The sequence below is a fragment of the Hyperoodon ampullatus genome, assembly GCF_949752795.1.
Source record: "Hyperoodon ampullatus genome assembly, chromosome: 16".
NCBI lineage: Eukaryota > Metazoa > Chordata > Mammalia > Artiodactyla > Ziphiidae > Hyperoodon > Hyperoodon ampullatus.
In genome coordinates, this window is record NC_136929.1 from 69091312 (window position 1) to 69105209 (window position 13898).

Consider the following 13898-nt stretch of genomic DNA (forward strand, 5'->3'; position numbering starts at 1 on the left):
TCACAAAAGTATTACATTTTGCTTATAGAACAATTAGAAAATCCAGATAATCAGAAAGAAAAAATTACCCATAATCGCACTATCCAGAAATAACCCACTGTTAACATTTTTCTTTTTCCCTTTCACATTTGGGGGGGAGGGGGCGGGGGGAGCCAGTGCACTCTTCCATTCATGCTCTGGATATAAATGGAAAGCAAGATAAACATGACTCCTAGCATCTCAAAGCTGAGGTCTTTGGGGAAAGACAAACAAATAATTTCAATAAAATGTGTGAAGTATTATTAGAAGGGCAGTACAGGATTTTATGGAAGCAGAAAGCAGGGATATCAAATCTAAGCTTGGGCATGTCAGGAAAGCAGCTGGGGGAAAGGGCAGTGGCTGAAGAGAGCTCAGCACAGCTAAAGAGCTACAGAGTGCTCTCTACTTATTCACACTTATCCACACAACAGAGATATGTAAGAAGCATAATATATCATATGGCATTTTTCTCTTAATAACATACCATGTGCAACTTTTTAATCACCATACAGTAACTTTTTAATGGCCGAATACTATTTATTCCACTATATCTGTGCACTGCTATTCCTTTAACAGATCACCCTAGTATATTAGGTTATTTCCAATTTTTAAGAAGCATCCGCCATCTGTGGTAATCCTCCTCTCACCTTTACACATTGAGGATGAAATTTAATACGATTAAAAGTTCAAAAATAAGTGACAAGGGCTTCCCTGGTGGCGCAGTGGTTGACAGTCCACCTGCCGATGCAGGGGACACGGGTTCGAGCCCTGGTCTGGGAAGATCCCACATGCCGCGGAGCAACTAGGCCCGCGAGCCACAACTACTGAGCCTGCGCGTCTGGAGCCTGTGCTCCGCAACGGGAGAGGCCATGATAGTGAGAAGCCTGCGCACCGCGATGAAGAGTGGCCCCCGCTTGCCACAACTAGAGAAAGCCCTCGCACAGAAACGAAGACCCAACACAGCCATAAAAAAAAAAAAAAAAAAAAAAGAATGAGGAGGCATCTCCCTGCCTCTTGGTTGAAAAAAAAAAAAAGTGACAAAAGGAGATGTCGGGAAGTCTGGCTTAACAGCAATTCACATGGGGAAAAATTTTAAAGCCTGAGAGGTTTTAGCTGATCGCAAACTAATCCGAGTCCGCAGGGAGGTAACAGCCAAAGCCGCGAATGCAGTCTTGGACGGCAGGGACAGGATTCGGTGTCCAGAATAAGAAATGTGCCCTGAACATCTGGGGCCGCTGAAATTTGGTCTGCACATCAAATCTTAAGAGAAGCCTTCAAAGAGGCTGGGCTCACTTCTCCTGCTCTGTGTCCTTCCCCTCCTCTCCCACCTGAGCTTCGGCCCCTCCACGCACTGATCCTATGGCGTGAACTGCACATTGCTGCACCTGGCCCCGGCTGCACAGCTGGTTCCCAGAACGCGGAGCCCAGAACGCCCTTCCTGCTTTGGGTGTCCTCAGTCATCTCCACCGTCCGCAGCCCCTTGGTAAGGGTGATGGACACAGGCAGCTTCCACAGACATCCCTGTTCTGCTCTGTTTCTCAAAGACCCACCCCTTGGGGAGACAAAAGGTCAACTCTTCCCTCTCCCTCCCCACCTTTTCCTCAAGTGTCAGAAGATAAAGAGGCCTCTCAACAGTCACACTTGCTTTCTCAGAATTCAACCACACTCCTGTCTGCCCCATTGCAGTCTCCCAAGAAGGAGCCCTGACTAAATGCCAGCTCCTTATAATTCTTCTCGGAGGAGCAGCCATGAGTGTGAATAAAGTAGAAAATACTTAGGAAGAACACAGTGGCCTTTTCAGGTATTTGAAAAGCTGTCTCGTCAAAAAGCAATTTGTTTTATCCTTTGAGATTTAGGGAGGCAGAGACAACCGAGGGTGAGTCCCATACAGAGGCAGGTTTCCAATCAATATAAAAGATAAAGTCGAGTGGGCAACTTGAGAGGAGCTGGGTTCCTCTTGCTGCAAATAGTCGAGCAGAAGCTAGAGAACCCCAGGACCACTGCAAGAAGTTGGTCCTGAGAAGAAATCTGACCTGGGGTTTCCCTGGTGCCTTCTAATTCTAACATTCTAATTATCAAATAGTAGTGCACTTATAGACATGGAAATAATATCTTCTCACCATTATATTTAAACTTAATGTACAGTACTGGTTTCAGTTTATTTTGAGTATTTTATCAAACTATAAATGATACTGGTTCAGGGATGATGTTCTGACATCCATATTTCAAACAATAATGTTATTAATAAAAAAAATCTATTAGGACTGGGGCCATGCAAGTTCACTAAATATTTATCTTTAGTCAATACATCAAATTATATCAGTCATAAATTTTAGTATATTTCCTTTAAACATCAAGAAAAGGTACTTCGTAATATGTTTTATGTAAAATAAATTATCTCAAAATTGATTTGAAAATCTTTAGTCAAATGCTGTTGAAATAACTGCAAAGACTCTATCCCACTGAATGAAGAAGTTAAGTGAGGCAACAATTTCTAAAGCATTCGTCTAATTCCTTTTACCTAAACAGCTCAAGAGGATCACTTCTCAAGCACTCTTGCTTTTATTATTATTGACAATAAAAATTCATACCTCACCTTTGTAGAGCTCTTTCCTTTTTTCAGAACATGTCGACATACATGATTTTGTTTTAATTCTCAAAATATATTTGAGAGGTGGACAGTGTCGGAGAGATGAATGCTTGTCCTTAATGACATGTTCCCACCTGATTCGCTGAGCACACGGCTATGCAGCTGCAGTAATTCCCACGCTCCTTACACCACGTGACTGAGTCCTGCCAATGGGAGGTGAGTGGAAGAGTTGATGCAGCCTCCAGGTCAGGCACTCACAAGGTCACGTTCTCCCCCTTCCCCTGTTCCCCTCCTCCCTTGTCCACGGGATGAAATGGGGATATTATTTGCCTTGGAAATGTGCAAAGGTTACATACCCATCTGGGCAGAAATTTTTTCCCCTGTTCTTCTTCACTTTTTAAAACTCCTTCCCAGATACTGGGTGAGAAAGCAGACTGTAGGTGTTCAATTTAGAAGAAAGAAAAAAATGACATATTGAAGTAAAATTATTTTACATCTATATTTATTCATTCATTAAAAATTGTATCGAATATTTCCTCTGCTCCAAGGACTGAGATAAGCACTAAAAATTTAAAAAGAAATATGATATGCAGTCTCTGACCTCAAGGAGTCGCAAATGAGTAAATGATCCTCTCCGCCTGTTATTGCAAAATGGGAGTGTTTGAGTCAAGTCTTTGAAGGATAAATAGGAGTTTATCCCAAGGTAGCAGGGAGAAGAGCTATACTGATCCTTTAGATTATCTTTGTACCCAGAATCTACCAAGATAAGCAAAATCTACCTTTTATATGCTCTGTTTAAGTATAGATTACAAGTATCACTTTGCAGTTTCCTGAGAAGATGTGGATCTTGAAGGATTCAGTAACAGTATGTATTCTTACTTACCCACTCTATTTCTTGTCCTCCCAATTTTATTTTGTACTTTATTCTCTTCCTACACCTAAAATTTCCTTTATGCCTTAAAAAGATAACATTTGTTGAAAGAAAAGCACTTTTTGTACAAATTAATTTTAAAATTCTGGCTTGGAGCAATCATATTGTTTGAAAAATTAAGATAACTCAGAAGACTTCTATGTGCCAAATTCATGACTGACTACACATTCAGGTAACACAGTTGTGCATTCATTCATTTTGCACTTAAGAAATGTATACTGGCATTATTTGAATGCTTAGTAGTCTGTATTTCCCTCTTTTCTTCAACTCGAAATAACTGACATTGTAAAACATTGTTATGATTTTGAAATTATTTTCTTAGTTCTTTTCCTATTTGTAAATTTTCTTCCTGGACTTGACTGTGACCTTCAAAAAACACTGTGTTCAATCAGATATTCAAAGAAGAGTGAGTCAAGCTCTTCAGGAGATATTCTAACCGTTTCTGATTAAACACACCATTGAATTCAGTAGTCTATAAAATACATTAACGTTCAACCCAGTTGATTATTCCAGCAATGTACCAAAAACATTTTAATGAGAGGAAAATTGGTAAAGTGCTTCACAAAAGTACATAGCATGTATAATTTAAACATGTATCTAGTAGATAAATTGCCTCCACTATTACTTGGGGAATGAAAATTCAACCAGGTAACAAAGCCACTTCCAATAAATGCTCCTAAAGCCAACCAGGAGAATTTCCCCACCTCCCATTCTGAAAACTTTTTAATAATGTTGCATAGTGACTGTAGATAGTTTTCAGTTGTTTGGAAATTTTTACAATGGAGTCATAAAGGTAATGATGAACCTTATATTTTTACTGAAAAATGTCAGATTCTGCCCCATTATATTTACTGATCTTACTATCTGATTAGAATTTAGTACCCCCGCCCCATAAGAAAGTGGCTAAAAAGACTGACAAAGAGAGCAGATCCTAGGAGCATCAGTTTATGAAGGCAGAGTCAGGCTGTTAAACAGCCAGAAGCCACTTACTGAGCACCTACCAAGGGCAAGATGGCATTTTAGGATAGATGAAGTGAACCTGGTTTCCTCACTTAAGGAATTACCTGGCTAGTGAAAGGAAGCAAATGATTAAATAAAAGGATAAGTATGGTAGGAGGCATCAGAGTGAAGCATTGTGGGATTCCATAGGAGGAAGAGATGGCATTCGAGTGTGGAGCCAAAGGGAGCATGTGAGCTGGCTCTCGAAGAAGTGGGATTTTAATAAATGAGGGACTTTATCTTGTTCATACATAACGATATCCTTGAGAATATCCATCATGGCAAACTGCAAGGGGCAAGTGCAGAAGCAAGGACATCAGCTAGGAGGCTATTGATGCAGGCAGAATCTGATAGGGGCTTGGACCTGTAGCTATAGATAAAAGGAGAAGTGGTTGGATTCTGTATACATTTTGAAGGTAGGTAGAGCTATAGGATTGGCTGATGGATTGAATATAAGATGTAAGAGAAAGGAAGAAGTTAAGGTTTGGGGCCCAACCAACTGAAAGAGCAAAGCTGCCATAATGGAGATGGGGAAAACAGGAATTTGTTTTTGGATGTTAAATGTGACATGCCTATTTGACATCAAAGTGTAGAAGGCACTCCAAGTCTGGAGCTCAGAGCAGAAGTTCTGGCTGGAGACTCAAAATCTGGAGTCATCAGGACATAGAGTATTCAAAGGGTTCACTTGGAGCGACTCTAAGAAGAGGTCCCAGGAGGGAGCACAAGGCACTCCAGTATTTAGAGGCAGGATGAAGAGGAATAAGCAAAGGGAACTGGCAACGAATCGCCAGTGAGCTGAGAGGAGAAGGGAGAGACAGTTGGGTTCTGGAAGCCAAGCTGAGGAAGTGTAGCAAGAAAGAGAATAGTGGCTGGACAGATGCTGTGGACAGATCAGCTGAGACAGGAGCACTGATGTTCAATACCAGTCAGGTCTGCACTACAGGAAATGCCCAAAGTAATATCTCCCAGCCCCACCTCCTTAAGTGAAACAAGTTGTCTTTTCCCACAGGTTCCCTTTAAGACATTTGCAAGACTCCCTGGGAGGCCCATGTTTATCTTCAACTCGGTCCTGGTCCTCTCAGAAACCCACAGGCAGAACAAAAACTCAGAGGCACCACTGGAGCTGGACTCCCAACTACAGGCCTTAACACTAGTTCCATCTTTCAAGAGCTATGAAGGCAGAGCAGCCCCTCTTCAAGTCAGAGAGGAGGTGTGTCTTCTTCCTGGTTATACTCCTGAGCAAAGCAGTCTGGATTCCTAGGGCTCTGCAGGGAAATCCTCCTTTCAGTTCTGGCTGTCAGTCTGTCTCTTGTCTCTGTCTCTCTCTCACATACACACACACACAGAGGCTATTTTTATTAAGGTTTACCTCAGTACCAGAAACCTGCAAAAAACCACGAAGACTCCATTCTGAGCAAAGCCGCCCCACCTCATTATTCATCCTGCAGTTTGTCTGGCCTGCCTCCTGTCCTCCGGGGTAGCGGGGGCAGTGTTCAGATTTCCAGTCTCCCCGGGGGGTCTCCTTAGTCCACCTGTAAATTAGTGGCAGCAGAGAATGGGGCAGGGGAGAGGTGCTGGCCAGATTTATCCTTCACAAGCATCATATCCCCAAACGCAAATGAATAAGCTACGGGCCCAGTGACCCCTGCCAGTAATATCTAAGCCCTAGCTGAAATGTTCTATTACCAAAATGTTCCATTACCAAAATCTGGGGAATATGATTTACCTTTTCAAATAAGATCAAAACTTCCCTCCCGCCTCCCCCCAACACACATGCCAAGAAAGAGTATTGAAATCAGAATGAAAGTATCTCATATGAAATAATGAAAGATACCATTTTTGATCATGACAACCTATTTCTTCATAAGATACAAGACTGACTAAATTCCAAACCAAAGAAATTTGAAAGCAAAATTAATATTTTACAGCAACTATAATTATGTTTGTAGCATCAGCAAAACCAACTGTCCCCCTGTTACTAATTTCTTATGAACACAAAGTCCACTGCATTTCTGGGAAGGATGGTTAGTGTTTGGCAAGTTTTTGTGTAAGGATACAAAAATATAACTGGGAAGTTAATCAAACGGCCAAGAGTGGGCACAAGAACCAAAAGCATGTTGACTATTTAGAATACCAGAGTAATATATGTGGAATTTGAAAAAAATGGTATAGATCTTATTTACAAAGCAGAAATAGAGACACAGACATAGAGAACAAACGTATGGATACCAAGGGGGAGGGGGTGGTGGTAGGATGAGTTGGGAGATCGGGATTGACATATATACACTATTGATACTATGTATAAAATAGATAACTAAAGAGAACCTACAGTATATATAACACAGGGAACTCTACTCAGTGCTCTGAAGTGACCTAAATGAGAAGGAAATCCAAAAAAGAGGGGATATATGTATACGTATAGCTGATTCACTTTGCTGTATAGTATAAACTAACACAATATTGTAAAGCAACTGTACTCCAATAAAAAAAAGATCAGTAGCTTAGAATCAAAATAAAATAAAATATCAGAGTACCAGAAAGCTCCTACAGCCCCAGTTCCTTATCTTATGTATGAAATGATCATGTAAGTGGCTATGACAATTGATAACTTCTGTATTTACAGAGTTTATTACATGCATTCTGAAAATAGAACTCATGTGATTTAAATCTAAAGTAGTAATTTTGCAGGAATGGTCTATTAGATCCTTCAGGTGGTCCACGTATCTCTTGTTTCTGGTACGAACTGAAATCTGCTTGTTTTCTTTAAAAGAGGGGCCAGTTTTTCCCATAGTTTTTCTATCACCAATCATGAACAGGTGCTATTTAGGGTCTTCTGATTCCTTAAAAGGATTGACAGACTGAAAAAGTTTATTACCACTGCTCCAAAGTATCTTAATGAAAAATATGTATCAATATGGAATCACTAAAATCACAATTTTTTTTTGTGAAACAAAGCCAACATTCTTTTATGACCTGTGGTACCCAACAGATTTTGTGGAGCTGACATACAATCTAATTAGCCATTATTATATTACCAGGAGCTCCAGCAGTAAGTCAACTCAATAATCCAATACTGTTCTGCCTTAATTATCTATGGCTTCAATTAAAGTGTGTAGAAGTGATCTTCATCTTAACTTTGTTCAAAATATGTAGTTTAATTCTAAATTTAAAAATAGGTCTTCCATCTTAAAAAAAAAAAGGTTCTGAAGAACCTAGGGGCAGGACAGGAATAAAGACACAGACGTAGAAATGGACTTGAGGACACGGGGAGGGGGAAGGGTAAGCTGGGACGAAGTGAGAGAGTGGCATGGACATGTATACACTACCAAATGTGTAATAGCTAGCTAGTGGGAAGCAGCCGCATAGCACAGGGAGATCAGCTCGGTGCTTTGTGACCACCTAGAGGGGTGGGATAGGGAGGGTGGGAGGGAGACGCAAGAGGGAGGGGATATGGGGATATATGTATACGTATAACTGATTCACTTTGTTATACAGTAGCAACTAACACACCACTGTAAAGCAATTCTACTCCAATAAAGATGTTTAAAGAAAAATAGGTCTTCCAGTAGGCCCACAAGTCACCAAAATGTGGTGCCAAAAGTTATACATTTAAACAGTTTTATTAAAATGTTTGCACATATCCATAAAATATTCTATCATGATACAAAATTCTGTACAAAGTGTACCAATAACTGAGATTATAAATGAACCCTCAAATCGATGAGACCTAACCTTCAACACTAAGTAAAGGAGGAGAAAGAATTATTTGGGGGACAACTTTATCATGGCACATTCATTCTTCCTGCTGTCAAAATTTATTAAGCCTTTTGAACAAGGGTGTTAAAATCAATTGTGTCAGGCTAATAATCTCATCCCTGAGGAATCCTTTCTATTGGAGACAGCATCGTGCAAATACAGTTGTTGTAGGACCCAATCTGTATCACCCTGTAGTGGTTTCTGTATTTTATGGCTAGCTTTGTTTAAGATTTTATGAGGGGTCATCCTACCCCTGCTGATTAAGTAAGGCTGGTGGATGTAGTGTTCAATCCTGCCACAGAAAGAACATCCAAAGACAGTTGGAACTCTGCTCTGCAGTAGATGCGATTTTAATACCTTCAAATTTGCTGCAGCGTGAACTTGTGCTACAAGCAAGACAGATCTTTTGGGATTAACACTGAACTCATGACATCTCCACAAGTTCTAGTAGAGAGTAACGCTATCTGCGTGGCTTCCGAACAAACTTGTTTCTTTTCTCACGCTCCCCGTGGCTGCTCGTTCTCCTCCCTATCTTACCTCTAGGAATTCCTCTACCCTCAGAGAAAGGAGCTCCCTTTTCTCACAGGAGAAACTGATTCCAATTTCTTTTTGACGACGGGCCCAGAAGGGCAATCACAGGCGCTCCCACGGCGGGGGCTTCCCTCCCATTCCCAACTCCTCGCTTTCCAAGGAAGTCCAAGATTCTCAGCGCCCCCCGTCCCACCCCCCCGCCCCCCGCCTCCTCCCCGGATGTGAATCCCACGTAACCTCACAGATGTGCTCAAATGGAGCCTCATCTACCCGGAGGTTCACGTCTCCAGTGGCCCTCTCCCCAGCGTGGCCCTCCGCCTGGACCCTCGAACTCACCAGAAGGAGGTTGTGCGCCACCAGGTACCCGAGCCGCGGGCTGCCCTGGACGCCGGGGGCCAGGCGCCCGGTGGCGTAGCCGTGCCAGGCCACCACGTAGGGGTTGTCGATGGTGATCCAGTACTTGACCTGGCCGCCGAAGTGGCGGAAGCAGAGCTCGGCGTAATCCCTGAAGTGGTCCGCTAGGGCGCGGTTGGCCCAGCCGCCATAGGCGTCCTGCAGGCGCTGGGGCAGGTCCCAGTGGTACAGGGTGACCACGGGCTGCACGCCCAGCTCCCTCAGCCGCTCCAGCAGACGCCGGTAGTAGCGCAGCCCCTCCCGGTTGGGGGCACCGGCGCTGCCATTGGGGAACACCCGCGCCCACGAGATGGAGAAGCGGTAGTGGGTGACCCCGAGCTCGCGCAGCCCCTCCGTGTCGCGGAAAACATTGTTGTAGCCGTCGCTGGCCACGTCCCCGGTGGCGGGCGGGGACAGCGACGGGGCGCCCGACGGCAGCCCAGCTACTGGGGCGTCGTCGCCTGGAGGCGCAGGAGGGCGGTGGGTGAACGTGTCCCAGATGGACGCACCCTTGCCGTGCTGCCGCCAGCCGCCCTCCGTCTGGTAGGCGGCGCTGCCCACGGCCCAGTGGAAGCCGTCGGGGAAGGTGTCGTGGAAGAGCCCCGCGGCATCCAGGGCCGGAGGGCGCGCGAAGCGGGCCCAGGTCTGCGCGCCGTCGCCGGGTTCGGCGCGCAGGCGGCGGCCGCCCAGGGCCAGCAGCAGCAGCAACAGCAGCGGTGGCGTCCGCAGACGCGGGCGGCGCGGTGAGGCGTGGGCGGGCATGCTGCGCGGGAGCCGGACGCCGGGACGCCGCGCCGCGCCCCTTTATGCCAGCGCCGCGCCGCCCGCCCCCCGCCGGCGCGCCCACCCCCGCTTCTCCGGCGGGCCACGCCGGCAATAATTACCCGTGGCCCCGCGCCTCTCCCCGCCCCGAATTGGGGGGGGGGGCGGGGGCGCAAAGGGCGAGCGGGAGTCCGCGCGAGGGCCGCGACCGCGGGCAAGGTGCAACGGGCGCCACTCCCGGACGTCGGAGAAAATGCACCTGTTCTCTGCTCCCAGGGGCAGCTGGGTATGTTTCTGAGACATGAGTGCCCTGCGCGCCGCCTTCTATTCGGCATCCGCGCGCGCTCCTGGAAGAAGCCGCAGAGCCGGGGCGCGTGGAGGAAGGAAGGCGGCCACCCAACTTTCCTGAGTTCGGCGCGGGAACTTTGCATGCCCTCGCGGGGTCCGCCCGCCGGGAAGCACCTGCTTTCTCTTCTCTCCCACTCGGAGGCCGAGAAGAGTAACTGACATTACTAGAGCCGATTAGGAATTGGCCGAAATTGTACTGGGGGGGCAGGGTGGTGAGAGCTAGGTCGGAACTTGGAATGTTGGGAGAGAGGGACTTCCCCTTGAAGTGTTTAAGGAAGATGCTCCCGTGAAGAGCCCCCCGGACGTGCGCAACCTGAATGGCGGGTCCCGCAGGCCCCAGTCCAGGACGCCTTCGAGGAAGACAAAGGAGATGAATGGGATGCGCTGAAACTTTGCTTTCCTCTCCCTCTCACTGTTATCTTTTAACCATTTCAAAACCAGTACTTGTTCTTTAATTCAATAGTGCAGAATTACTTGGTGAACGTCAAATGACAGTTGTGATTGTTCTTCCAAAAGAGAGAGAGAGAAACACCAAGGTTTGTACTTTGACTAGCTGTCATTAACCTCTATCCTTTGCATCTGTTTTTTGAATAATCACATGTTTTAGCTTTCAGCTCTGGCTTGGCAAGTAATTTATCTGTGCAAACCTTGCACGCAGCTGGGCTGGAGTGGGAGGACTCTGGGTCCCTGATCAGTGAACGGAAAAGAGAGGAGGGGTTTAGCCCAAGCACCCTCTACGACAAAACAGTCATGACGTCTTTCTGGTTACCAGAGAGCCCTTTTGATAGAAATTGTGGAGACACTGTGTCCGTTTAAGTGTGTGTATATCTGATCTATGACTAATTGGGAAGTGGATGGTCTGGGCTCCACCTTTGTGATCTTGGGCGGGAAAGTCTCTCCAGGTCTTAGGATCCTTATCCATTTTATCCATTCTATTGTATAAAATGGAGATGGCCGTGTCCGCCCTGCCGCCTTAGAGGCTTGTTACGCTCAAATGAAAAAATGCACACAGAGGACTCAAACATGGAAAGCCCAGACAAATATAAGATCCTGCTAATATTTTTGCCTTTCTCTCCAGTACGATGTGCCTCAGTCCTGGCACACCTGCTCCTGTGATCAATGACTAAGATCCTTATAGAGGTACATCCATTCTCATCTAGTGATCATCCCTGCACTGCTGTTTCATACAGACTTAAAATCAATAAAGTTTTAAATTTTGCAGATGAAGTTACTTTTATTAATTTCCTTAAAATGTAAGCACAACAAATTTATTCCAGTGTTTTATTCAATAGTCCCAACTCCAGCTAGCATATATTATGTGGTTAGTAAGATTAAGCCATCAGGCTGGAACAAGACATTGCTATTCTGTTACATGTGGCATCTACATTTTTCAATAAATGTGAAATAACAAACAATGACACTCCAGGTATTAACAAAATTATACCACGCAACCACACAGTCACACTCTCTTCCAGCTAAATTAAAAAGCTTCTATGTCTGCATGCAGGATCACATTTCCCTGCTAGAGCTGAAGATTAGAGTGTCTGCTTCTTGTAGCTTGTTAAGTTTCAATTAGAAATGCTTCATGGGTCTCATGGAAAATAGCTTAGGCTGAGTGTTCACTTATTGATGTATGGTCTATTTGCTCGGGGCAGATTGTATTTATTGCTACTTTTATTTAACCAACAGTTTTTAAAAAAGGGAGTGAGAGAGAGAGATACAGAGAGAGGGACTTTTAGAGCAGTGATTAAAAAGGACCAAGGTGACTGAATGCTTCATATTTCAAGTTCTTCTCTCTCTGAAGGGGACATAAAGCACATGTATCTCCAGTTGGACATCATAGCTTTCAGCATTTGCAGGGATGTCCCCAGGTGATAATGTAACCCAATGATAAAAATTACATGGTAATTAAACTTTATTTCCAGAACTTGCTGTTTATCTATCAAGGTTCTGTTCATGGTTATTAAATTCTGGATTCCTGAAGTGTGAATAATTGCTACTGCTGCTTTGCATTTGTTCAGTTTTATTTTGGTTCTTTCACAGGCCCCTTCCAACATCTAAAATGTGGATTTCATTCAATGCTTTGTTCTCCCACATATAAGAGATTAATTACTTGCTGTGCTTTGAATATAAAGGTGAAGTTATTGATGCATCAAAGGAAAGGAGATTTTTTTTGACAGAGGACAGATTAGTAGAGATCTTACTGACTTTTGTTGTGGTGATGATTTTCAACAACCTAAAGGTAGTCATCAAGGTGACCATCATCCTTCATCCAGTCCCTTCTCCCAGGTGCTCCTGGGACCAGCAGAGCCCTCCCCGGCGAAGGGAACAGAAGGGGGTTCACTGATTCACATGGGCCCAAACAGAACATCAATGCCACGTGCTCTCAGCTCACCAGTCACAGACACTAGCTTCTCTGATGAGGTACTGATATCATCGACACAATCTCTCTCAGCAACCACCATGGGCAAAGCAACCACGAGGAGCTCAAGACTTCAAAACATAGGCTACAGCCTCTTTCCTCAAAAACAGTAGTGGTTGGGAGAAACAGGACGAAGAAAGTTGATAATAAAGTTGTTTAGTTTATTACATTCAGTGTTAACAAATGACACCTATGACAGGTATCAGAGGAATTCAGAAGAAGGAGAAGTTACCCTATTTTGAGTTGACTGGAAAAGTCTCACAGAAAAGACATGACAATATCTGGGGTTTAAAGAGTAAAACTTGCAAGGAGCCTGGGAGGCAAGGATATGGGGAAACAAAATGTGGAAGAAAAAAGTGTTCACAGCGTATTTGTGGTAAAAAAAAAAAAAAAAAAAAAAAAAAAGGCTATTTGTGCAAGGAAATTGTGGACTGAAAAAGTAGGTAGGGATCAGACCATAAAGAGTCTTTAATAGGTTCTGTCATTATATCACATTGGAGCTTCTCCCTTCATTTACTCATTAAACAAACATTTGTTTTGTGCCAAGCACTATTTTAGGCACTGAGAATGCAGCAGTTAACAAAATAGACTAACAACACTTGCCTTCCTCTCGTATCACTCTCCCACTCTTTACTCTGTTCCAGCCACACTCACCTCCTGGTTGTCCTTGGAACTAGCCAAAATGGCTCCCAACCTCAAGGCCGTTCCTTCTCTCTGGAATGCTCTTTACAGAACCACCTGCTTCTCCTCAGTCAGGTCTTAGAGCAAAAGCCACATTCTGAGAGCAGCCTTCTTTGACCTCTCCATCCAAAATAGTTACTCCCAGTCATTCTCAATTACAGGGTCCTGTTTTATTTTTCTCACAGAGCTTATATGACTATCTCAGATTATCTTGTTTGTTTACTTATTTCCTTTATCATCAACTAGAATGTAAGCCTCATGAGAACAGACACCTGGCTTTTTCTTTGCAGTATCTGGAACACCTAGAATAATGCCCATACATTGTAGTTGCTACACACATATTTGTGGAATGAATGAATGAAACCATTAGTAAGAGATGGCTGAAGCACATTGTTGAGAATTCTGGAGCCACATCCTGGCTTACAAAAGAGGCTGTGATTGATTGGTAATGTCTGCCCTGAGCACAG

At 44.3% G+C, this 13898-nt stretch overlaps 1 protein-coding gene across 1 annotated transcript in view; it reads right to left on the reverse strand.

The window, feature by feature from the left end:
• KL (klotho) overlaps positions 1-9980 on the reverse strand; it is a gene marked incomplete at both ends in the record, with an annotated part of 51106 nt that extends 41126 nt beyond the window's left edge. The window contains one exon of the mRNA XM_079721974.1: positions 9162-9980. Coding sequence (XP_079578100.1) covers positions 9162-9980 — 819 coding nt within the window. The remainder of the gene's footprint in view (positions 1-9161) is intronic.
• Positions 9981-13898: the final 3918 nt, after the last annotated feature.